This window comes from Fistularia commersonii, chromosome 26 (assembly GCF_037954325.1).
Source record: "Fistularia commersonii isolate RoL2024-O1a breed Wild chromosome 26, RoL_Fcom_v1.0, whole genome shotgun sequence".
In the NCBI taxonomy this organism is placed as follows: Eukaryota; Metazoa; Chordata; class Actinopteri; order Syngnathiformes; family Fistulariidae; genus Fistularia; species Fistularia commersonii.
The window spans coordinates 8,953,472-8,979,023 of record NC_141309.1 but is presented as its reverse complement, the minus strand read 5'-3'; the positions used below and the strand labels follow the sequence as shown (position 1 = coordinate 8,979,023).

The window sequence follows — 25,552 nt, the reverse complement described above, 5'->3', positions numbered from 1 at the left end:
ATAAAAGACATTACACAAAGTCTCCCTTTCTAGAACTTTATGTCTAATGAGAAGAGTTTTAATTCTATGATTGAGATATAGAAGCATCAATTTGGAGAACACAGAAGACATGCAATACAAAGGAACTTTGGAGTTTGGTTTGCTTCATTTGTTGAATTTGTTTGTTTATTTGTTGTTGTTTTTCCTTTCCCCTTTTATGCCGGAAAATAGTAAAAGGATTACAGGTCAAACTATCATTCCACAGCAGTTATCCAAAAGTTTAACATTTTGGCATGGTGAAAATGCTCCTTCAAAGATGTAATGTAAATGATTCAAACATTCAAACAAACAGCAACACTAAAATGAAAATAAATACGTAATCTCATCGCTGGTGATTCCCAACGCGTCCACCACACCAGTCGATGTGAAAGCTGCCACGTGGAAAAAAAAGAATCATTAGCGCAATGCAGATTCTAAATAATCTGTAATTAAACCAAAAAAGTAATGACTAATAAATAAAACTAACATTGGATTTGTGTTGTGCTCTTTCCAAGAGCATCTGCAATTCTCAATGTCAGCCGCCAGGATTCGCTGTCGGTCAGCGTCCAGCAGGATTCTCCCTCTGAACACCTGGCGGCGGCAGAGAGCTTCTAGGAAGCCCCTTCAGGGCGTGTCCTTCCCGGCAATCCAAGGAGTCCCGCTGTTTGTGGGTCATGATGCGACACTGGGGGACGTGAATTTGTTCCCCGCCCCACTCCAATCATCTGGTTTCCACGCGTCTCCGCGAAAATGCCCGCGATCAGAAGCTTCACGATCACTTACCATACGCTTAATGAGAGGGGGACGTTTTCAGAGGGGGATACGGTGACGGGTCAAATAATACTGGATCTTATAAAAGAAGTCACGGTTGAGAGTTTTTATCTGAAATTCAAAGGGGATGCAAACGTGCGTTGGAAGCTGTGGACCGGCAGAGGTGATGCCACGATATCCTCAGACCGGAGATACTTCAAATCCAAAACCATCCTAATGGAACGTGGTAGGCGGTACAGGTCTTGAGTATAACGCTGTTGCGTGTGTGTGTTGGTGTGTGGATGTGTGGGTGTGGGTGGGTGTGTGTGTGGGTGTGTGTAAGTGTGTGGGGGGGCGGGGGGTATAATAACAACTACCAGTAAATTATTTTTTTTATTTTTGTTTCTTTCTTTTTAACTGCTGTTGACCAGTGTGTTGCAGCTGCAGCGTGAATAAAGTAATGCCAATGTGAAATAACAGAAAGGTTACATGATCAGTGAGAACAGATGTCAACTGTTAATCTGATGAACATTCCTGTCTCTTACAGACACTGAAATTCCAGAAGGTTTCCATATCTATGACTTCAGTTTTACTTTGCCGCAAACGTGAGTAAGAAAAATCACCAGAACGTAATGTTGATTATCTGTAGCCTCCTCTTGTGCTCCCTTTCCCTCAGTAAATTGAGATTACAGAGTGCATCGGCATAAATCTTCTCCTCGTCCATTACAGGCGGATGCCCTCGTCCTTCACGGGAGATCTTGGAAGCATAGTCTACAAGCTGGAAGCCAAATTGACCAGGATTTGGAGATTAGACCGCATTATAGAAAAAGAGATACCCTTTGTCTCTAAGTATTTCTCAAACCCATATTCTCTGAGGGTGAGTGAGACGAATCGACTACTTCTAATGTGCCACTTTACTTTAAATGCACTCCATTTTTTTGCTTTCTGAGAAAATTGCATTTTGCTATGTAGCATCTTTCTACTGTGGATGGAAGTACGGCCCCTGCAATTTAAACTAAGACAGAACAGGACTATTGAAAAGTTATCAACACATGACATTATTTTCACTCTATTTTCATAAAATTAATTGCCAGTGTACAAAAATCATTCAAGTCCTTTAATTTCACCCTTTTTTTGGATTTGGTTTTGTGTGGGTTTTTTTTTTCCAGATTCACCATGAGCATAGTACTCTCCATATACATTTGTAAAACCCCTGAACTCAAAATGCCTCTTTTTTTAGACCAATGCAAATCTCAGTGATTCATTTGCTCAGGATATATTATAAAGATCCTTCAACTGCTATATTACCTAAAGAAAATACATGTCAAAGCACAGCAGATGAGATAAGAGTTAAGCAATAACCAATAATTAAGCAAATCACAAGCTCAACAGATGATAACATGAGACCATCATCTTTTTATGGCTCTGCCTCGTGGGCCCTCGTTCGATGATGTCAGCTTATCCCGGTATTGCTGGCTAACATTTAATCTATTCATATTTCCAGTCCTTTTTAGTACACGCTTATTCAAAGTCCATCTGCGCCCTGAAACCATTGTCAATCTCAACTCAGTGATTATATTAGTATATAAGCAGGATGGGCTGCGTGCCAGTTCAGTGAGTGAGTGGCTCTTTGGGGGAGTCATACAATGGCTTAACACAATTACCTAGTTTGAATTTTGTGATGGCGCTGCTGCATGGTCTCCCATCACTGCAAGGTAATTGCTGTGTCTTTGCTTCATTTTTTTCTAGTCACGTCATGTTGGCTCAAAAAACAAAGAGATGGGCTTCATCTCGAAAGGAAATGTGCACATGGGAGCAATGATTGAGAAGAAAGTTTATGTCCCAGGTAGCAAAATTCCCTTTTTCTAACATGGTTCATTCATATCTTGCGCTAAGTGTAATTAGTAAAAAAGTCATATATCTTTTTTGTTCTTGCGTTGGCACATATCGGTAAATACTGAAGTATTGGTGTTCGGTCTTCCCCAACGCACATTAATTTCCAATGTAATTTCCAATTGAATGTGAAAAAGTGCGGAGTGATGTTTGTTGATAACACTCAATTGTCTTTGTTCCTCACTTAGGAGAAACAATAGTGATAGTTGTAAAAATCACCAATTCTTCATCCAATGACCTGGTACCAAAGTTCGCTTTGGTCCAGAATGTGGTGTACCGTGCCCAGAGTCAAAGCAAAGAAGAGAGAAACATTATCCAAACTTTCATTGCAAAGCGCATCGGCCCAAAAACCGAGATGGATGTCAAGGGTGTAATAAACATCTCCCGTGATCAGGTGGCCACAATCCAGAACTGTGACATTATCTTGGTGGAGTACCATATAAAGGTATGTAATCAGGTGTCTTCATGATAACACTCAGTAAGTTGATAAGTAACTGATTCATTGTATTTTAGCAACAAAAAAATGTTAACCATTAATATGGAAAATTTTATGTTAGCCCTGAATAATCCGGCTTATAGAGGGGCGGCTGGCACAATGGGTAGAGCCTGCCATCTGCTCATAGTTCATCCATAATGGGTTAAATGCAGAGATCAATTTCCTGCAAGGGATTAATAAGGCACAATAAAATTAATTAGGTTTCTGTATTTTCCCCAGGTGTTCGCAGACACTGGCTCTTCTGTCAATCCTGCAATCACATTCCCTGTGATCATTATTCCACCTCAACTTGATCCTGGACTGCAGCCTTCTGCATCCAGAGCGCCTGAGGGTTCAAGTAGCGGTGCCTCGACACTGCCCACGCGTTCTTATCCTGCATCCCCTCGTTCATCCAGTCCTAGATCTCTGGAATTCCATCAAGCATTCCCTCCTGCATGCCCAGATTTTCAAACCATGTTAGCCCACCTTTCTGCCAGGACTAATTCTCATTACACAAATGTCAGAGGTTTTTACAGTAATCCTGTATCACTGCAGTCTTCTCCGCATGTGTCTCCATTCTCTTCCTCACCGTCTTCACCTGTGCTCCACCCTGATTCAAATTGCCTGTCATTTCATCCAATCCCTCAAGTAATTCCCCCATCCCCCTCTGCTCCACCACTTGACATATTACTGACTGATCCAGCAAACAACCTGCCATCCGCACCAGATATTGACACAAACTTCCTTGCCCAATCCGACGAAGCTCCTCCATCTTATTCATTTCTTTTCCCGTCTTCTCTTAATGAAAACCCTGATGCAGATTAGTGCATTGTTTATGACTGTCTTACTTAATAACCATGAAGTAAGTTTTAACAAGATACTACTGAAATGACCACATGTATATTTGAGCGGAAATATGAAATGCAATTATAATTGTCTGTGGGCATCTAAGCATTAATGAACTAAAGAAGGCCCCTGTGTCATGTCGGTTTTGTTTTCAAAAACAGCTTTGTTACTTAAGTCTGTCACTGTTGCTGTGTGTGTATGAATGGGTCAATGTCATCCAATGTAATGCATTTTGAAACTGCAAGGTGACGAAAGCGGTATTTAAGTGGAGACCATTTGCAGAAGCCTTGTAAGGTAACTGCTTTTTCTTATTTATTTTAGTACTTCTGTTTGCACTATTTTTAAAGCCATACATTCAATATGTATTCACTGTATCCGACTTTACCTCCCGGGTTCCACAATGCAATCAAAGGAAGTATGTGTGTATTTATTTGTTTGTTTATTTATTTACTTATTTATTTGTTTGTTTGTTTAAACTTTGCTTTGTGGATTCTTATATGGTGCTGCTGTTTATTTCATAACACAATAAACTGGTCTTTTTGCTAAATTCAGAAATGGTCTGTTTTGACTGGGCTGTGCATTTGAATCAAACACTGGCACTTATATTGATATAAACCTACATTGTTGAATTAGTGTTATTACGCCAAAAGGCAATGCTTTGGGACACCAACCCCCGTCCTTTAGCCTGGTATCTAATTTTGTAAACTTTACTGGCCCTGGTGCTTTTTTTGTTTCTACCCTGCTCGAGTTTATGGTCACGCAAGCGCAATCGGTGCGCACCCCGCCTCAAGAGGAAGTGTTATACGGAAATCGATAACTAGTTGTTGCGTAACGCGCGTTGCACGGTATCGTGCCCGATGCTTAGGTTTGCTCCGAGTGACTCACCAAAGTGAACTTTCACTAGCCGACCGGGGCGATTGTTGAAAATTTCCTGCGATCGAATACGACGGCGCTTTAAGAACTTGGAGCCAACACTCGTGGTTGGAGGTCGTTGGCCAAGGCGCACTTACTGGATTCGGGCTTTGTTCGGGGGGCTTGGGGAGGGGAGGGGGCGCAAAAAAGTAAATGTGGATTTGCCGAGGAATAGCAGCTCGACGGACTGGGATCTTCTGAGAAGTGATACGGGAACCTTTTTCCTGCTTTTGGGGTCCGTTCTTGTCAGCCGGAAAACCGCGGCTGTCAATCCAACCAAAGATCCAATGTCTCCCATAAAGGATTTGAACATATCAGTGGACGCTGTCAACGAGGAGCAGACTTTCTTCAACGGGGATCCGGTTGCCGGGACCGTTACCCTCTCTCTGAAAAAGAGCACCAAAATCAAGAGCTTTGTGGTGAAACTAAAAGGAGACGCGAACGTTCGCTGGACTCAAGGAACCGGGGACAACAAGAAGACCTACAGCGCCCACAGGAGATTCTTCAAAATCAAACATGACATCATCGCGGAGGGAGCTAATGGTGTGCACATAATTCGGTGCGGGGGAGGGAGGGAGTATCTCTGTCTCTCTTTATTGTTCCTCATAAAAATGCATGGTTTAAAATCTTGATTTGTGCTGAGTTGGAATGTGGTCACGTGATTTTTCGAAAGCCCCCATGTTTTGAGTGCATGACCTGCCCAGCCCTGCGCGGCGTCTCCGCCATCACTGCTTTTGGAAAGTCTCAAACATAATGATTGCTGGATGACAGACAGACAGATGGATGGATGAAAATCTTGTGTACTTTAGTCTTACTTTGTATTTTTAAATGTCGTGCACTTTTGTCTTACTTTGTATTTTTAAGCTTGGTACCTGTACAATACAGTGTTTTGTCAGTCACTGCCTGTGACCAGACATCTGTTTTTTTTTTTTAATGTGTATGCTTATATTTCTCCAGAAACTGAACTTCCCCAAGGGATACATGTATTCAAATTCCGCCTTACGATCCCTCAGGAGTAAGTGGCACTCAAGGCTCAAGTGTCAATGTTACACCTGTTACTTCTACAAAAAAGTTGACGTCTTGTCTTTTGACAGGGATATGCCATCATCGTTCAGGGCCTTACATGGAAAGATTGTCTACTTGGTGGAAGCAAAGGTGTCCAGAAGCTGGCACTTGCCCGATACAGTGTCAAGTGAAATCACATTTGTTTCAAATTCTTATCCCCGAGTTGGAAACACGGTAAGTAGGAGACTAAACATGGTCACGATGACATGTGTGAACCAGATAGTTAAGGTTTGGACTCCTGTTCAGTCTGAAGACTAAGTAACATAATAAACTTTCCATATTTATGTTGAAAATGAGTGGTGATGGTCAGAAGAATAGTCTTGTTAAATTTGAATATCATACTTATATTATTATGTTAATCATGCACAATTCTTGCTTGATAGAAAGGCATAGACTTCCATGCAATATTTTTTTTCCTGGAAATTGAATTTTGGATGAATACTTGAGATCATATGAAATAATGATAGCTGTTGGAATGTGTTCAAGACTCCACAGGTTGCCTCAGTGGATAAAGCATTAGGGTTATTTTCAAAAAAACAGGTCCACATGTCAGCCACCATTAACAGAAAATGCTGCAGTCCAGGTAAAGTCAGTACAATGCGCCCTTAAGATAACATCTAATCTGTATCGGATTTTGAAAAGAATTCAAATGTTATGATTGCATTTCTTTGTAGGTGAAACTTTATCTGTAGTTGCCAACATCAACAACTCATCTTCAAAAGAAATGAAGCCAAAATTCTGCTTGCACCAGAAAATAGTATACAGTGCCAACACCTCCAAGAAAACTTCTGACCTAAGTGTTTACAAAGTGGCCGGGGATACCATCTCACCAAAAACAGATAAACAAGTCTCCTGCCAATTCGAGGTTCCTCGAGGCACCAGCTGTACACTCCACAACTGTGATATTCTGTCAGTCACCTATTATGTTAAGGTATGTAATATTATAAACACTACATTGCAACATATAAACATGTATTGCTCTATAATGCTGGCAGATAAGGTAATCACAGCCAATTCGAGGTTCCTCGAGGCACCAGCTGTACACTCCACAATTGTGATATTCTGTCAGTCACCTATTATGTTAAGGTATGTAATAATATAAACACTACATTGCAACATATAAACATGTATTGCTCTATAATGCTGGCAGATAAGGTAATTACAGCATATTTGCATTTTAATTCAGGACGATTAATCTACGAACAGCAACAATACACATTCTAAAACCTATCCAAGCTAGTTCTCTGGTGCTGAAATTTTATGGAAAATCATTAAATAGTTCCATATATGGAGATCTGATTGTTTTTTATTATTCAACATACCTCTCAATTCTCGTGGTTTTCTTAGGTGTATCTGGACATCAGCTTCTCCTTTGACCCAGAGGTGGTGTTTCCACTGGTCATTCTTCCTCCGAGCTTTGCAGCTCATTTTAATGACGGGAACCTGGGACCCTACCCTTTCCAAGCTTCAGGGGCCCCTAACTACAGTGACTTCTCATCTGCTGCTTTTCCTCCTCCTGGAACCTCAGGAGCTGGTGCTTATGGATACCCAGCACCAGGTCCTGCTCAATATATGAACATTTCAGGAGGCTATGCAAGTCAGTTTACACAGCCAACAGCTCCATATGAATTTGAAAACACGGCTTTCTATCCTCCTCCTGTGCAGCATCAAACTCCCTCTGCTCCGCCTATGTTTCAAAGTGAAGAAGAACCTCCATCATATACGTCCCTTTTTCCAACCACTGAGAACAACCAGAGTAGCTCCAAGTTTTGAGATTCAAAAATACCAAATGCAAAAATTATTTTCTTTTCTTTTTGCTTCGGGTTTTATGCTTTCTAAGTATTTATTTATTGTGTTCCTTTTTAAACAAATTTCCTAAACATATAAGAAGGAATTCATAGACGTCTTTTATTGATTGGTGTGGAAAATGGATTGGAAATGGAAAACAAAACCACCTCTTTTGGTTGCTTTATTCCTGGCAGGCATGTAACATGGGAATTATGTTATTTGTTGCTTGAATATATAAAAATAAAACATGAATATGTATTTTACAAAGCCTCTCACATTCTTTGGTATTATCATGATAGGGAAAAACATCATGTGATCACTAAAGCCTTGAAAAACGGTCTCATTTATCACCAGAGTGAGAGGCCAGTCCCATTCATCCTGGATCACTGTTTTCTTGTAGTAGCAGATTTATGCTCTTTAAATCTAATTGGTAGTCCATGGACTTATCCACACTGTACTTGCCCTACCATGGAAGTAAACATGTGTATGGGTTGTAGGCATCATCAGCAAAGTATCCTGAGTAAGGAAAGACACAAACAGAAGCCATACAGTCAGAGGTAGAGCTTATTATTTATCCAATGCTGTCGAGTGATCAGACAGAATATGGGATCTTAATAGTTTTCGAAATACCAATAGCGGATCTTCCCAAAGCAATATATTTATTAATAAGTATACAGTAAACCATCAACACTGGTCAATTCCAAAACTTCCTCTTTAAAAATTATTCGACACTTTTGCAACCGTGCACGTACCCCTAGAGTTCTGAGCAGGAATGCAAGCCCACCCCCCTCCACCCATTCAAGTAATGAATGCAGGAGGGGGAATAGAGGGGGTCTGTACACTGTTCCAATCCACATACACTTGCTGTAGTTCCTGACACAGGAGAGCCAAACTATCATCGCAATGAGGAGAAGGCTGTCTGGTCTTTATTTTTTTGGCCTTATCTTGATGGGTGAGATAAATTGAAGTTTCTTTCTTTATCTAATTTTACCTCAAGCTTTGTCATTTTCAGATTTGACAGTTTAAAATATAGTCAAATTTCTGTTTAACTGCGACTGGTGGTTCTGGGCCAGCGAGAACAGTGACTGACCATTGTGAATTTGAAAATAACTCCAAAGTAGCCTTGACCGATTTACTGCTAGCTGCCCTAGAAGAGACCGAAGTGGTGTTTTCAGTAACTTTTGTTGATTTGGGATTTTCTGTCTCGTAAAACAATACATTAATGTATCATAACTCAACAGTCAGCTTAAGATCACAGTTCTTTAGTACTCGCTCAAGTTTTCAGCATCTTCTGCCTGAATCATGGCACTAACTTGGCTAACTTCTCAGCTGCAGGCACTCAGAAAGGGCTGTCATATTCTCCCTGATGAAATGGCCCCAAAAAGACTGAAGTCATCAGTTGACTAATTTGAAGGAACAAGAATTTATGGAATTGTATGGGTTATTACCCTTCAGTGGTGCGGATTTGTGACTTTTTTTTTTTTTTTTTTTCGGAAAAAATAACATCTTCTCCTTTGAACAGAGGTCTCTGGCTTCCAGGTTCGAAACAAGTTGCTGGGCAAATGTCTGCAAGGGCAGGAAGGAGCCTCTGGAGGAAGAGTCTCTCTGCAGGAGTGCGACCTGTATTTACCCTCACAAGAGTGGCTTTGGCTTCCAGGGAGCCAGGCTCTCAGCAGTGGCCTCACTGGAGATTGTCTGACCGCGCCAGGGGAGCTGTTCGAGGGTGTACACCTCCAACCCTGCACCTTTAACACAGACAGTGGCGGAACTGGGGCCGTGTCAGGATCGGTTGAGAAAGGCAGAGAGGCAAGGAACCAGAAGTGGTCCTGCTCCAAGAAAGGTCATCTGACTGTGGTAGGAAGGGGACTGCACCTTAGTGCTACACAAGAATCCAGTTTGGTCTTTCTGTCCAATGAACATAAACAGGTAAGAGGATATTTAAGGTTCCTTAAGGTTCATAAATGAAAACAAAGTGGGATACTTGAGTTTTCACTCAAGCATGCAACTTCTGTGCTAGCTAACATAACTTGCTTGAGTTAACTTTGCCAGATTGTCACACTGATTACTTAAATATTCTTGTCGTAATTTTCTTGTCTTGGCAACTGGACTTGAAGAAATTCAATTCATCATAACCTGGATGACTGAGAACCTCCACAGACATGTTACTAAAATATTGTTTTGTTTTTTATCAATTCAGCGTGACAGCTTTGAGATGAATAATTCTATTGAAGCAGTTATGGAAACTGGCCATAATAAAGTGCTGTGAGTCTTGACACCAGAAATTGGAAACCTGTTTACTCCTATATGTGAAATATGGTTTTAATCAAATGCAGAGTTGAAAATAGTCAGGAGGATGTTGACTGGAGGTTGAAACTATTCAAATGCAAAGTGGTTTGCTCACTGTATGATAGCTTAAGAATAAAACACACAGAGGTAGGCCCTCCTCTGACATCATAAAAATAGCTTGGAACACACAAGGCCTGGCAATGTTTGTTTTAGGACTGCTGACTGATGTGAAATGTACACAATGAAAGGAAAAAGTTGAACATGATTAATTTGAATTTGCAATATTAGTTTGGTTAGTGGTTCTAAGTTTGTATTCCCATTTCTTTTCAGTTAATGGCCCAACGGTAAACATTTATTTAACTGTAATTAATCTTGGATTCACATAAACAATTGTAAAAAGCCTTGAAATGAAAATTAATTGGTTTCTGAACTGATGCATTGCCACAAAACTCTGACCACCACTGTGATAGTCGATTCTTTTAACAGGGCAGCAGGTGGTGGACACTGGACAACCAGACACTGTGCAATGGGAAAGAAAGCACACACACACACCACCGAGATCAGCCTCACCCCTATCTCAAGAAATCGTTGGAACCTGCAGTTTTCCCAAATGCCTTCTCTAATATGGACAAAGGAGTGAAATCATGTAAGGATCACTTATTAGTGATATTTTACTGAAATGTGACCTTTCTACAATACATGATTGAAATGATTATTGTTTCACTTATAGAGGTGCTGAAGAGAAACCCGCTGACTTTGAAGATCAGCCAGCCATTCAGTTATTTAAAATCCTTTCCCATAGTTCTCCCTCTGCTGGTTATTATATTGGCCCTGATAGTGCACGGGTACCCTCTTGGTTCACCGAAATCCTTCTACAAACTAAAAACATCAAAAGATGGCTTTCAATTGTCTCTAGGTGTAAATGAGAGATTTTGTATGTCCTTGCAAATCTTAAAATTGTAGATAGAATATATGATGACGTTTTTTTATTGTAAATGAATTACCATGAAAATACTCGTCGGGGAAAACACCCACAAACACTTTTGACAGTACCTGCATTGAGAAATTTCTCAATTTTTTTTGCAATTTTTACATTTTTGTACTTGTGTCTGTTGAGGTTTGATCTATTAAGTTAGTGCTGGAATAGAATAACAATCATGGGTACACACACACACACACACACACACACACACACACACACACACACACACACACACACACACACACACACACACACACACACACACACATACACACATACACACACACACACACACACACACATACATACACATCTTCAGTTGAGTGGAATAAGTGGTTTGCACACCCATCCATGGTTTCTGATATTAGTTACAAACCACATTTTCCATGGCCTACAAATGGAATTATAAGATTACAATCCTTGGCTGGAGACTGGATCTAATTAACTTAAAGTGCCGTGATCAATTTTCCTCATGCCAGAAGCTAGAAAACTAGCCATAAAACACATTCACTGAATGTTGTCATGTAACCTTAATGTTTTTTCTTTGTATCAAGCAATGCTTTTTGTAAATACAGATACATTCCCTTTACAGGAAAAGAGATGGGAAAATACAAATATCTCTGTCCTTTGAACCTTAGTTTTCATTAAATAGTCAAGAGTCAGAGAAAAAAAATGTCATGTCAAAAAAATAACATGATAAAAACATGTTTTGGTACTCATGATGTGATTGTACCATTTTTCTTTCCTCCACTCAGTTGAAGGAATTATGGGCATAGATGTCACTGAATCCTATCCTGAAATAAATGGCTCTGATTCATCCTTGACCACTAAGTCTCCTGCAGACCCTACAATGATATTCTACAGTTTGGACTATGGTAAATATGAGAAACTTCAATCATTAAAATCCTCAATTATGACTGTATTCCACAACATATTGGCATGCTAAATGTTACTTTTTTGCCACACGAACGTTGTACCTCTGGTACCACTAGGTGGGGATCCATGAAAGGGAAGTTAGTGTTATTGGTAGATGTGTGTGTGTGTGTGTGTGTGTGTGTGTGTGTGTGTGTGTGTGTGTGTGTGTGTGTGTGTGTGTGTGCCCGTAAACCGTTACATGTGCATGCATGTCTGTGCTTTTGTGACATTTCAGTTTTTAGATTGAGAGGGGAATTGAGAGGTGAACAATTTTGGAAAAGAGAACTTTTATTAATCAACATGTGTAATTTAATATCAGTTTAATGGCAGTTTGAATTTCACTAATGAAAACAACTATATCGCCAATACATGCCATTACTTTAATGCGCAGATCACCGTAAGTTTGAATCAAACTTATTTAACTTAAGTCACTAATTGGTACCTGTTTCTATTCTAAAACAAGACCGGGAAACTGAGTAACCCTGATTGAGATGAATAACTAATAGTGTTTTAAGTGTTTAAGTTTTCCAGTGCTTCCATGAGATCCTGATATCAACTTTGTGAACCCCTTGTCTATTGTTTTGCAGGCTTTCGGCGAATGCCCTTCCCACTTTGGCTAAACTACTCAACTAGTTTACCAATAGCTTGTAGACACCACATGGATTTTTGTGTCACAATATCCACACAGCTTGTGTACTTAGTGACATGGACACACTTTGCGTTTAAAACAAAATGTTAAAAATAAAAAGGAAAAAAAAAAGAAAACAGTCTATCACACATGTGCACTTTATTTTACAAAAACAATTAAAAGGATGTTTTTGTGAATGTAATGATGTTTTGGTACCTTTGCCTGTAGGAATGAGCTGGAAAATAACCATGCTGGTGTTAAGCTCTTTGGCACTTGTCCTGGGAACTGTGATTCTTATTCTCAATGTTTATTCCAATAGGTGAGTATCTAAATGCAACCCACATGCTGACTTAGATTCGCACAACAATAGCCAAGGATTCCTCTCCAAAAGGGCATTTTGAGGCAACACAAAAAAATCTAAATATATTTTAATGTTTGAGATTGTTTGTTTTCATTAAATTAAAGTATGGTGTCTTGTCATTGTGCATGTTTCTATTTCAGAAGGAAGAAGGTGGTGTGTGTTCTGAAGTCATACAGTCCTAGGTCAGAGATGAGAGTTCCAGGGTCCCCAGTGCCCAGTGAAAGAGCCCCACTAACAGAACATGCCATGCGCCTCCCGCACTCCACCCCTACTTTGCAGCGAGGTGAAATACTCATTGAATGGAAGGATGGCACTGTTACACCTCTCTATGAAGCCTAAAGGTTTTTCCTGAGCAGTTCAAGGCTTTGATGGTTTTGTGAAAACATGCGTGTTGTCTGTCTTTGCTGCATCATCATCTGAGTGTATCGGGAAAGGAAATCAAAATTTAAGTGGAAAAGTATAGCTTGGGTTTTCTATGTTAGTATTATAAAAGTATGAAACAGTCCCTGTAAGAAAATTAAAAACAAAGAAAATGCTGAGTAGCTTTATTGTGAGTCTTTAGTGGATGTATCCTAATCTCAGGAACTAATCTTTGTATTTTTCTCAACTAATGCAAATATTTAATGTTTGTTTTTTACAAACATTAAATATTTGATGTTTGTTTTCAAGCACTGATTAGTATTAATAATGTATGAAGTAAAATTATAGTCCTACAGTCATTTTGTAGTTTAATTTTTGTTCAGTAGACAAAAGTAGAGTATGAGGAAATTAAGAAATTAAGACGTTTAAGATGTTTCAGAATAAAATAACCTCTAGTTTACATCTAAAGTTTTATGTTGATTGTCTTTTGTAATGCATTTTCTGATTTTTCTAACTTTCTAGTTTTACTTACATGTAGTATTTATGTAAAAAATGGTATGTTTTCTCACTATTTCTCACTGATATCTAGATATTAAAATTGGAGCACCATTACTGACTTGCTTTTCTGTGTTCATTGAAGAGGGATATATGTCTGTAATTAACAACCACTTTTACATGTTTCAGTGTGAGCAATAATAATGGTATGATCGGTATGCAATAATTGTTATGAATTCAATTTTCTCTGTTTCGTATTGATGGTGATTAAAAAAAAACAACAGATTTTAAGCTGTTACATGGAAAAACCTCAGTAGAACAAGTAATCTACTTTAGCTTGGATTTTGGTAATGTTTCTTTGAAAATAAAAGATTGTGTTTGGACACTGCCAGAAGAAAAGATATACGTCAAATACGTATTTAAGATCATTGTTTATCTATGCTCCTAACAGATGTTGTTGTTGTTGTTGTTGTTGTTTTCTGGCAACAGTAACCCCCCGGAAGCGTTTATTCTAATAACAAGGCACATGTAATGAGCAAGGTATGGCATCTCACACCCTTCAAAACCACATCCACATGCTATATAAGTAAACAAAAAACAAATTTTCTAAAATCCAGCATGCTTTTAGTCAAATAAATTTTCACATGTCGATTTCCAATTTTTTTAACAACAATGCATTTTATTTGTACAGACATGTCTTGGTACAGGGTGGGGGTGAAACAATAAGAGGTGTGTTTATAAAAATGCTGACTCACTCGACTGAGCCTATATCCAGTTTCGGTCTCCGTCAGGGGAGTTATGCTGGTTTACCATTCAGTCTCTTCTTGAGACAATTGTAATAGTAATCACTTATAAGCTCATCAAAAAGCATAAAAACAGACAGCATGAAACAAACACAGCAACTGATTTTCAACTCCAAGCACTGCCATGAGAAGAAAAATTAGTTTTCGCCCAACATGGTGCAGAAACAGTTCAAAAGATTAAATTTGAATGCTGGCATGCCAGAATATTTCTTATATTTGTAGTAGGCATGTAACAACACAGTCCAGTCTGGATTTGTTGAGAGAACAGAAGGTTTACAGAGACACATTCTACATTCTATTTCAACATTCAAGGAAGAAAATGGCAAAAAATTATAATCCTGTAGTTTTTATGTCTTTCTTTAAATGGGAGCAGTCATTTCTCCTTCAATCAGGGTATACATCCTAATGTTCTATACAAAATAATTCATTGATTATTTTTGTCATTGCCTTTTAAGAAACAATTACCCTATTCTATCATGAGACATGCTTTTCAGCTTCACAGTACCTATTTGCATATTTTTTAGCTTAATAAGGTAACAAATGAAAACTCTTTCTAGTTGTTGGTTTCAGGAACTTTTATAAAAAAGCATATTCAGGCTAAATGTAAATATCTGAAAGAAACTCAAAATGCTAGTTAGTCGGTAAACTAGACCAGGTCATATTTCTTATTTTTGTAGATGCATGTTGACTGTAGTTGTTTATATGTTTTTTCTAATTGTTTGACACTTTGCTAACTTTCCAAAACATTTAATTATCAGGGAAATCGGGCAATCGTTAGTTTGTAGTTTTGTCAATATTGATGAAAAAACAGTGACTGAGGAAGAAAAATAATTTCTCATTGTGAAGTTAAGAAGGAAATATAAGCGCTGTGATTCTGTGAAAAGCAGAGTAGACAAAAAGTGGGATTTGAAGTTACAATAAACAGATGTGCACTTTGGGCATCCTCTATTTTCCCCTCAGCGATGTACGATGGTGCCTCTTCAATGTAATTCCAAATTCCTGAAAGAAAACATGCCAACATCTTGTGAGCACCTGTTGTTGTTGAGAAATGTATCCTTAAGGCTGTCATTGTTTGATATGTTTAGAATTAAGGAAAACCCTACTTAAGGAAAAGTAGATTTTCAAAAGCACAAAAAATGGCAAAACATCTGCTGCAATTGTAGATATAACAGTCAAATATTTTGTCGATTAGTTTAAAAAAGGTCTTTGGGAGATTGCTGGCTGATTCACAGTGAACTTTCTTTGAAATTATTTTATATGATATTACTTATATTATATATATTGTTTAAATTATAATGCAAAACGTATTAAAGGTTTTATGGGTGATTTATGGTATTGGTTTTGAGTCTAGTCCTTTTAAGCATTGAATAATTGCGTGTACTGAATATATATAGAGCAACATTTTACTTGTATTCACCCTGGCCCCAGAACTTCATGGGTGATGCAGTTTTCATCACACACAGTCTGCAACGTCTTCCGCATTAGATTGCTCAATTCCCCTCAGTGCTTCATAACACCTTCATTGTAAACTTATTTTTCCCCTTTTACTGTTCTTTTCTTTTCATCATTGCCTCAGTTACCACAACTAATACAATGTTATGACCCACTGATGATCTGTCCAGGTTCAAATGCTTTGGAGTCAAAAAAATGAATAAAAAAATAGCCTGAGGGATACAATGGAGATTGGACAGGTATATAACCAGTACCAGGTTTTGAGAAAAGAATATAGTTGGTATGTAAGTTCCTATATTGAAGGTATTATACAGTTTGACCATGAAAGCATTCTATTTTCAGTGGAGGTGTTTTTGCTTTGGAGATGTGATCTCCTTTCAGCAGATCTATTGTTCGAAGTTCATGTGATTTGTGATAACGATCAACTTCATTGTGTTTCTTGTCAACTTGAAGACTGGCTTTAACATGGTTTTTACGATTACTAAGAAGTGGTTGACATGTCTTGGCATGGCATATCTGCGGTAATATTTAATACTCAATCTTACACAGGCTAAAGACAAATACCAATTCCAATGAAGTTGATTAAGTTCAGATATTGTGTAAAGTGTGAATAAAAACAGAATACAATAGTTTGCAAATCCTTTTTGACCTTTATTCAATTAAATGAACTGAGGCTAAAAACCAACATACTTCGATCTCTCAGGCATCACTGCGTTAAAACCAACATAGTTCTGCAAAGGACATTACCACATTTCAGCTAAAGCATTGTCAGCTAATATAGTTTGTCTTTACATCGATAACTGCAGGTTAAAACTCTACCACATAAAGGGGTAACCAAAGACGATTCACCAGTCTATTCACCATCCCTCCTCTGTACATGCCCAAACCTTCTCTCCAAAACATCTAACATGTGCTGTCCCTCTGATAGACTCATTCTATACATCTTTGTCACTTCCAAAGAGAATCTCAACATCTTCATCTCTGCTACCTCCAGCTCTGCTTTCTGTCTTTTCTTAAATGTCACTTTTTCCAAACAATACATTATTGCTGGTCTCACAACTGCTTTTGTACCTTTCCTTTCATTCTTGCTGATATTCTTCTATTGCATAGTACCCCTGACCCTTTTCTCCACCTGTGCCAGATGCTTGAACCAGTTTCTTCACCTCTATCTCCCACTCAAAGTGTGTGGCCCATTATGAATCACAATCTATGGCAACAGATATCTGTTGAGCAACAAAGTTGCACATTAAGCAAGAATGGGAAAGAATAATGCCTACAAAGCTAGAAAATGTATTGCCCTAGGGTCCCGAACACTTGTGTGTAGATCAAGGGAAAGGTGATGTAACACAGTGGTAAAAATGCCTGAATCCCAGCTTTTTGGGACATGTTGGAAGGCATTATTTTCAAATTCTAATCACAATTTGGCAGTTGCCTGTTTATCAGTACGGATATACTTTCCTGTGCGGTTAAAAGTTATGACCATTTTATTGACTGATATCTGCAGACAGTATCAAGCTTGACCTGGCTTCAGTCCTTGAGTGGGGACAATTTTCCTGCTGACCTCCAAGTTAAATAAACAATATAAATCAGAGACACATAGCAACAGAAACAATTCCACACAGCCAGAAATTGAACCCCTTAGATGTGAAACACATTTTTATCTCTTTGAATGGAGTCAAAGTGGCTTGCCTCCTGGCCATCACAAAATAGAGAAGAAAAACACCATGTTTATATCTTCATTGGCTTTTAAGAAATTAATAAAAACAGACAAATTGGTGTTGTTTATTGACCTTACAGAATGTTAGTCATTTTCAAACATCACAAAAGCAAGTTCTTAAATGTAAGGGTTGGGACTGCTGCCCGTGAAGTTTTGACTTGAAAGCAATGGTGATGCACAATGGGTGTGAGAGGAGAAAATAATGATGTACAACCCTGAGGGAGGGTTGGGTCATAATTCTTCATGGAGAAAACACCCCAGTTATATCCAAGTCATCCTTTGAGAGGACAATAGCATTATAAATAGGGGTTTTAACCAGTATGTTCCAACTTGATTCTCAATTTCTTGTACCTTTTTATGTTTTGCCAAAATGCCAGGACTAGGAACTGTAATGCTTTCCGTGCAGAACCTATTGTGACTTGACGGGAATAATTCCATCATACTCCTAGCTCCCCTTTGGCCTGGCAAAATCTGAACCCTGCCGGAACAAGTTAGCTTTCGCCTATGTCTCTTGAAAAGAATAAAAAGGGAAAAAAGGACAAAGGGTCACTTTCTCCATTATCATTTATAATAATCCATTCAATCTGTCATTCAAACTTTATTTGCAAAGCCATTTTCATACTATAATAACCATGTGGGTTAAAGTGCTTGACACAATAAAAACAAGTAAAATAAACCAGAAGCAAAATCCAAAGCCACCCACACCAACATGCACATACTCATACATTCACACCCACATGTGCGCTCTTTCTCTTACACATAACACATAAATCCTTCAGGGAAAGTAACTAAAGTACTCTCCTAACCACAGGGAGAACACACCAGACAGGACCAAACCTATTTTACAGAAGCTAAGTAATTAAGAAGGTAAATAAAATACATTGTTCACCAGAGAAAATAATGATTACAACTATAATAATGACAATTGAAAGGAATGACGACTTTATCAAAAAATCTGTTAATACCATTATTGAAGCACCTGCATTAATATGAGGATAATATCATTTATACAAAAAATCAGCATGAATGGTCAGAGCTTACCATGTTTGTGAAAATTATAAAGCCTTTAAAAAACTTTTAAATACAGCTTAGGATTACTCAACGGAGTAGTTGGTTTTCATTTTTGGAATCTAAAATTATGTTTGATTTTTGTTACACTTTGGAAAATTCCACATCCTTATTTCTGGACTGGTCTTATGAAATAAAGGTCACAAGTCAGTGGGGTTGAATTATGAAGTGTTGTGATGATGCAACAATAAAAACATATCTTTATTGTATTGATACAAAAGCATTTCTCCTCAGCATACATCCATAAAATCAAAAACAGCTCACAGTCTTATAGCACCTAGAAACAGATGATTTTCAAGCAATGTCACCCTCTATGTGCTGGTATGATTGAGATATACAGTAGCAGGAATCAAACCTCTAAAAAAAAAACATTTATTTCATTCCACAGAGAAAATCAAATGTAGTTAATTATTCTCTCTATGAATAGATAATGTTCCTAAAATTAAAAAGAAACCTTTTGGCAGGAGAAAATATTGTGGAACCAGGAGTTTTTGGGAGTCTGTTGACAGAGTGTCTTCACCAATCAAATTGTAGATTGTTTTGTCTCAAAGCAGTAACGGTCCCCAGTGAGAACAACTAAGGGAGGAGGCATTTGTTAAATTATTATCTATTGATCTGACAGTGATGTAATTGGTTTATTAATTCAGAAGAATTATATGTAAGTAAAAAACAAATTTTACATGCCATGGATGTCATGACAACAGCTCAACTGAACTCAACTTAACTCGTTTCTTAAGCTGCCAGTTGCAGCACACACTATTACAGTGAAATGGAAGACTGAGTCTTGGCCTGAATATAAACCGTCAACACCCAAGCTCCCAGATTATGGCCTTTCCTCCAATAGGCCTTTCTTGTAATATGGATCCTGTGAATTAATTATTTTTTATAATACAGAGCATATATAAAACACATTTGAACAACATAATCATAGTTAAGTTCACATACTAAAGTATATCACTCACACCTTAACTTTGAAACAGTTTGGACTGTACAGAAACCTTCTGAGGAAGAGATCACTGTCTGGGTGAATGTATAGAAAATATATATACTATAATAAGCTAAAACAACTACATATAATACTGTTTAATGTCATGACTACACACACAAAAAGAATTAATGTAATTCTGTTTCTGATGTTGTGTTTCTCTTCTCTACACAGTCATTCCTCTGATGTTGAATGGACACGTTAAAAAACATGGTCCGATTCTATAAACACAATAAAAATTGGGTGTAAGCCAAAGAGAAAGTTATAGAGATAGTTTACAAAAAATGCCTTGGCAGAAAAAAGTTAGGTTGGTATTTTCGAATGCATATGATACGTAACCCTAACTCAATCACTGCATTTCTTTGCCGCCCTCTTTAGAATTGTCTTTGGTAGTGACATTGGTGAGTCGTGTATTCTCCATTTCTGTCCCCATTTGGTCACGGACTTCTCCCTCCACATGGAAGCCAACCATCAACTGGTAGATAATCACACCAATGATGGTGCCAAGAAATGGGGCGCAAACAGGCACCAGGAACCAGCAATTACGCGCACTGGGGAGAATTTTTTTTTTTTTTTAATTTGACAAAAGAGATAAACAAATAATTGATCAGAATTCCTTGAAATCTGTACTTACGTGAAAACTTCAAAGCCCCATCCAGCCATAGCCGTAAAAATTCGTGGGCCAAGGTCTCTCGCAGGATTTACAGCATAGCCAGAGTTAAAGCCCATTGACAGTCCAATGACCAGAACCACAAACCCAACAGTGAAGGCCTCAAGGCCTTGAGGAATAGGATTGTTGTGTGGATCAACAATGGCCAAAATACAAACAATCAGGGCTGCTGTGCCAATTATCTACAGTAGAGAGAGATAGTTGGGAGAGTGGGTTAACACCTGAATTGTCAAACATGTAATCAAAACAATTACATTCTGTGAATTGAAACTGTTCTAACATCATAAAAGTACCTGATCAAAGAAGCCATTGACAAGAGTGAGGTGTTTCCCAGGATATGTGGCAAAGATTCTAGCGGTGGTATTTGGCCCAGTGACATTGAAACATCCCGGAGTGTCCCACAGGGCATCTAAAGATTGTCACATAGTTTCTTGTTAGATTTATCAAAGCACTGCACTCAGAATAGTCTGAAACCATCTGAAATAATCTAAAAGTTTCAAATTAAATCATTTTGGTTGAAACAAAAAACAAACCAAAACTTTGATCCACATCTGCATACATCACTTACCATAGTACATGCCAAATATGATAGCAGAACCAAAGAAAGCGCCTATTGTCTGAAAGAGGAAGTACGTAGGGAACTTTCTCCAGCGTTCACGACCAAGCAAACACAGGGCAAAGGTCACAGCAGGGTTCAGATGGCCTCCTGTGAGAGTGCATGATTAAAATGTTATAAACCACTGAACAAAGAGTAATGGTAATACCTCATATAGACAAATTTTCAAAATACACTCTTGGGGAAAACATTTTAACCTTGGCTTTATATGATATTGTAATTGTGTACCTGACACCTGGCCGCAGACCAGGATGCCCAAGGTAGCTGCGAAACCAAAGGCAAAGTTGACTGTTAGAAACAAGCCATGGGATCCCCCGCTCAACACCAACTGGGCCACAGCACCACATCCAAACATCTGGAGAAAGAAGTGGGAAAAATACACTTGATACTATTGCCATATTTGTCTGTCTTGAAAATAAAAACAACTAAACCAGAACCAACGCAGTGTCTAAGATTGCTGTAATGGCTGTGGAACTACGGAAGTCAGATTAACAATGTTCGTTCAAGAGGGGTTTAGTTATTATCTCAATGAATTAATCCACGGAATACAAGAAAAATGATGACCAAGGTAAGGGACAAAGGAAACTGTAGTGTGATTATGTTGAAAAAAACCCTGCTCAGCACATGCTTTGCTATAAACTCTAACATGCAAATATCTGGTTTAATGCATGTCTCCTAGACTCCTGTTTTTAAGGCTGATTTAAGAGGTGTGTGGTCCTCACTTGAAGCATTACTGCCAGATACAGAAGCTGAGGTTAGCTTCAAATGTCTAAACTTGGGAAATGGCACATGTCATCAGTGGGCTCAGTTTAAACTCCTTCTCACCCCATAATAAGACCAGACTTTACAAGGAGAACACCATTTAAATAATGTCACATGTTGGCACTAGATTGGGCTGGTCTGTCACTGTTTTTCGACATTTTCCAGGATGTGCTGTGATGAAAAATTCTTTGATGACCTTTCTCTCAAACATTATACTGGAATGACATTATAGAGTGATGGAAGGATGGATGCTTAGTTTTAATGCATAAATCTAGTTTGGTAAAGCATAGTGAAGCTACCCGGGGCCATCTGGTTAGGTACTGCCAGTTTATAGCACAGTCAAAGTCAGGAGGATAAGAAAAAACAAAATTATATTACACATTCAAACAAATTTAAACATAAATTCAGTATAAACCATTAACAATAAAATATTAAAAAACAATTGTAGAACTTAAATTTCGTATAATCTCCATCTTGAAACAAACAATAATCATTAATTGATTGGCATAAAACACACACACACATATATATATATGTGTATAAAATAAAGCTAAGGGAGACATAATAGGGAATTTACTGTGTGTGCTGATAAATACCATCACCACCAATATGCGTCATCATTACATCAAGCTCCACCACACCTTTTAGTGTCATCCATCATGAAAAAGCATGTGAAATATTTCTACTCTGTGCGATCAGTGGTTGTAAACTGTATTACTCAATGGCTTCATAATTCTGTACCCAAGGTCTTCATATTCAATTCATATTCCATAAATTGTTTGCGTTACGTTTCAATGTATTCAAAAATGAACAAACGCAGTAAATGATCTGCTCAAATGTTATGTGCGATACCAAAAAATGGCACTCTTCCCTCTGGCTCAGATCCTTTGTATCTGTGTGTGGATTCTGACAGGTTTCAATCTAGAACACCTGACTGGAGCTGGATGAAGAGAACTATTTCAAGCAGTTTTTCTCTTGGCCTGTTGCAGTGCGGCAAGTGCTTACTGATGTTTTTAAAAAATGGACCATATGCTGATAATGCAGGAATCGTTTGGCATCTGTAACCCCACAAAGAATTGTTTTTTTTATGTCTCCAGGGCAGTTAAGCCTCAAGATCCTAGATCCCATCTTTAAGTGAAAATACAATGTACGCAAGATGTAACTCCCACAAAAACACAATGGAGTTATTTTTCCCCGGTATGTTGATATGAACATAAGTGGGAAACAAATGTATGAATGAATATTTGATTTCACTGTGGTCTAAATTAAGCAATCTTGTTCCTTTATCTCTGGAAAGTATTGAGATTGTTAATGTGATTTAATGTCTGGAGCATCACAGTACCTTATGAGGCGTCATACTTTACCCTTACCAAAAATCTGCAATTCCTGCAACTTTGATGTTAAAGGTCAGACACAGTATACAGTGAGATAACCCATAGGTTTCAATCAGTTGCTTCCAAATATAGTGCATATTCATGCATAAACACTCACAAAAACCAGCACTTACCACAAGAATGAGGGTGCCAAGACATTCTGCCAGAGCTTGCCGGAGCAGCAGGTTACGGATCTGGAAGGTCTGTGATAGTTTGTCCAAATATGTCTTTTGTCTGCCCATTTTTTTATTGCAAGAGGCTTGACTCACAGACAAAGGCACAGAGGGCAGTTAAGTTTAAATCTATTATGAAACTGGGAGAACTGGAGCCTACTTATAGAGGCACGATGGAGCTCTGCTCCACCCACTGCACCCGCAGATTCCTGTTCATCGAGATGTGATTCTTACACTCTCCTTTCTTTAGGATTTACTGAAATGAGATTCTCTCTGTAGATTATTTTTCAAAGTTGAGATTTTGAGTGCTTCTATAAAACCTTTATGAAAGTAGTAACTTTTAAAATTATAATGATCTTGAATTGCTATTTTTCTGATGGGTATATGCTGTCATTTAAAGTAAATTTGAACTCATGTTTACAGCCCACAACAAATACCTATGGCTCACAAAAACAACCTAATGTAAATTGTAAATGACAAACACCATAGCACATGTTTAAGATATAGACGTCATAGATAAAACTTCATGAACAGAAAGAAGCACTGTAACACCTTCCCACGTGTTACATAAATCTCTGTGTATTGGATGATACATGCCAGCACAACTCTAATGATACATTTAATAGGACGAGTATTCATTCTAATGTAACCTAATGTGATTGCCATAAAATGTCCCTAAACAATTTAGGTTTTTCACCCATTACCCACTAATTCCCACCCCTCCTCACAGATCTTACTTGTCTCTCACCTCATTCTTTTGTTCCTCCTCTGAAATTCCATCACCATCTATTGTGTTCTTTTTGTCTCCTTTCAATAGAGCTGTGAGAATATTTCCATTTTAAAAGCCCACAGCCGCAGCTCTATCAGTGGCAATCAGTGTACCATTTCTGTACTTGGTGTAGAATTCTTGCGTATCAACTATGACCATTTCGTCATGATAGTGTAAAATATTCACTTACATTACATGAATATTAGACTACAATACAGTATTGTGGTAAAATCTTCACCTCGTAACATTAGTTTATAGCAGATTTGCATTACTATCAATTTGTGACCCATGACTCTGAAACACAGCTTTGAGACAATTATATAAGACAGGTATTTATAACTGTATACAAGGAACTGCTGTACTAAAGAACATCTTGTGATTCAAGTGGGAACAAGCCAGGTGGATATTAGATATCAGTAGTTTTGGATGAAACCATATACCCACTACTTTTGAGAAAGCATGTCAGTGTTGTAGAGTGACCTCTATTATTCTTGAAGGGTCAGTTCAAACAAGTTCATACCATAACATTATTCCTGCAAACAGATAGTTCCCTTCATTTTTACACTACAGACACAGATATAAGGTTCCACATGAATAAATGGGAAATATGCTTAGGATGTTTGGCATTACAAAGGTTATTATACAGTGTATTAATAAGAGCAGAGGAGCTGTTCCATAAGACAACAGATTTATTCTGTGTTAATTCCAATTTAAAGGACACCTCAGTGTATGATTTGTTTTTGCTATTACTGCGAATGCATGTGCCTACTTCCTCTTTATTCAGTCAACAATGCCTGAGACAATCACCTACTGCAAAAAGTGATGGGGAGCTCTGGTGTTAAGAATGTGGTCAGCTCCATCTTTTTTAAATATCAGACAGCACTTTGCCTTTGCAAGGAAACCAGGGGTGCATAGGAGTTCCACACTTTCCTTCCTACAATAATATAATAAATATAAAAAATTGTACAATGTATCTATTTTCATAGTGAAAGTACAAACTTTTTTTTTCAAATCCATAAACTATATTTTAATATTACCAATATTTAGGCATGATGAACATTTCCAGTTTGGTGTCAGAACAAGTATTACTTTCGTCCTAGAGTTTTACTCTGTGATGAGGCAGGATTTCATAAACTATTACTCCTTTCATGAAATTACATTGGTGCTTCCTCAGCATTTCTGAAGAAAAGGGTGTTGTTTACGAGTATTCCCAATACTCCTAATTCCCTAATGTTAATGTATTCACATGGAGAAGGAGACTATTGGTCTTGGTGGTGTTAAACTCTTCAATGCAATTTTTTCATGTATCTGGTTTGGCAGAAGAGACACATTTTTAGCCAAAATGGTTTTATGATAATATTCTTGGAATAAAAACAGAACAGTGAAAGGC

General features: G+C 38.0%; 4 protein-coding genes across 4 annotated transcripts; 3 read left to right on the top strand and 1 right to left on the bottom strand.

The window, feature by feature from the left end:
* The first annotated feature begins 629 nt into the window (after positions 1 to 629).
* On the top strand, positions 630 to 4,562 carry LOC147218511 (arrestin domain-containing protein 3-like). Its single transcript, XM_086173942.1, has 6 exons — positions 630 to 1,015; positions 1,316 to 1,373; positions 1,498 to 1,645; positions 2,518 to 2,614; positions 2,850 to 3,106; positions 3,377 to 4,562. The coding sequence occupies exons 1-6, from the start codon at positions 769 to 771 to the stop codon at positions 3,959 to 3,961; spliced, it is 1,392 nt and encodes a 463-aa protein (XP_086030068.1). The 5' UTR covers positions 630 to 768; the 3' UTR covers positions 3,962 to 4,562.
* Positions 4,563 to 5,013: 451 nt separating this feature from the next.
* LOC147218510 (arrestin domain-containing protein 3-like) lies at positions 5,014 to 8,014 on the top strand. Its single transcript, XM_086174255.1, has 6 exons — positions 5,014 to 5,437; positions 5,852 to 5,909; positions 5,989 to 6,133; positions 6,446 to 6,542; positions 6,634 to 6,890; positions 7,307 to 8,014. Exons 1-6 carry the CDS (start codon positions 5,182 to 5,184, stop codon positions 7,730 to 7,732), a joined length of 1,239 nt encoding a protein of 412 aa, XP_086030381.1. The 5' UTR covers positions 5,014 to 5,181; the 3' UTR covers positions 7,733 to 8,014.
* Positions 8,015 to 8,573: 559 nt separating this feature from the next.
* On the top strand, positions 8,574 to 14,043 carry LOC147218509 (uncharacterized). Its single transcript, XM_086174109.1, has 6 exons — positions 8,574 to 8,699; positions 9,270 to 9,673; positions 10,520 to 10,679; positions 11,771 to 11,890; positions 12,787 to 12,877; positions 13,060 to 14,043. Exons 1-6 carry the CDS (start codon positions 8,651 to 8,653, stop codon positions 13,256 to 13,258), a joined length of 1,023 nt encoding a protein of 340 aa, XP_086030235.1. The 5' UTR covers positions 8,574 to 8,650; the 3' UTR covers positions 13,259 to 14,043.
* A 4,318-nt stretch (positions 14,044 to 18,361) lies between these two features.
* LOC147218508 (aquaporin-3-like) lies at positions 18,362 to 23,516 on the bottom strand. The gene is made up of 6 exons (XM_086173837.1): positions 23,355 to 23,516; positions 21,314 to 21,440; positions 21,038 to 21,175; positions 20,763 to 20,878; positions 20,434 to 20,651; positions 18,362 to 20,350 (listed from the first exon to the last, which is right to left on the bottom strand). The coding sequence occupies exons 1-6, from the start codon at positions 23,460 to 23,462 to the stop codon at positions 20,149 to 20,151; spliced, it is 909 nt and encodes a 302-aa protein (XP_086029963.1). The 5' UTR covers positions 23,463 to 23,516; the 3' UTR covers positions 18,362 to 20,148.
* Between the last annotated feature and the right edge of the window lie 2,036 nt (positions 23,517 to 25,552).

Bases quoted from the DNA above. Each gene is read 5' to 3' on its own strand.
- LOC147218511 (XM_086173942.1), top strand. From the start codon at position 769: ATGCCCGCGATCAGAAGCTTCACGATCACTTACCATACGCTTAATGAG. The intron at 1,646-2,517 runs GTGAGTGAGACG...ATTTTTTTCTAG, and splicing joins CAAACCCATATTCTCTGAGG to TCACGTCATGTTGGCTCAAA. The intron at 3,107-3,376 runs GTATGTAATCAG...TATTTTCCCCAG, and splicing joins TGGTGGAGTACCATATAAAG to GTGTTCGCAGACACTGGCTC.
- LOC147218510 (XM_086174255.1), top strand. From the start codon at position 5,182: ATGTCTCCCATAAAGGATTTGAACATATCAGTGGACGCTGTCAACGAG. The intron at 5,910-5,988 runs GTAAGTGGCACT...GTCTTTTGACAG, and splicing joins CGCCTTACGATCCCTCAGGA to GGATATGCCATCATCGTTCA. The intron at 6,134-6,445 runs GTAAGTAGGAGA...AATGTGTTCAAG, and splicing joins ATCCCCGAGTTGGAAACACG to ACTCCACAGGTTGCCTCAGT.
- LOC147218509 (XM_086174109.1), top strand. From the start codon at position 8,651: ATGAGGAGAAGGCTGTCTGGTCTTTATTTTTTTGGCCTTATCTTGATG. The intron at 11,891-12,786 runs GTAAATATGAGA...CTTTGCCTGTAG, and splicing joins ATTCTACAGTTTGGACTATG to GAATGAGCTGGAAAATAACC. The intron at 12,878-13,059 runs GTGAGTATCTAA...TTTCTATTTCAG, and splicing joins CTCAATGTTTATTCCAATAG to AAGGAAGAAGGTGGTGTGTG.
- LOC147218508 (XM_086173837.1), bottom strand. From the start codon at position 23,462: ATGGGCAGACAAAAGACATATTTGGACAAACTATCACAGACCTTCCAG. The intron at 20,879-21,037 runs GTAAGTGATGTA...GACAATCTTTAG, and splicing joins CATATTTGGCATGTACTATG to ATGCCCTGTGGGACACTCCG. The intron at 20,652-20,762 runs GTACTTTTATGA...TCTCTACTGTAG, and splicing joins TCAATGGCTTCTTTGATCAG to ATAATTGGCACAGCAGCCCT.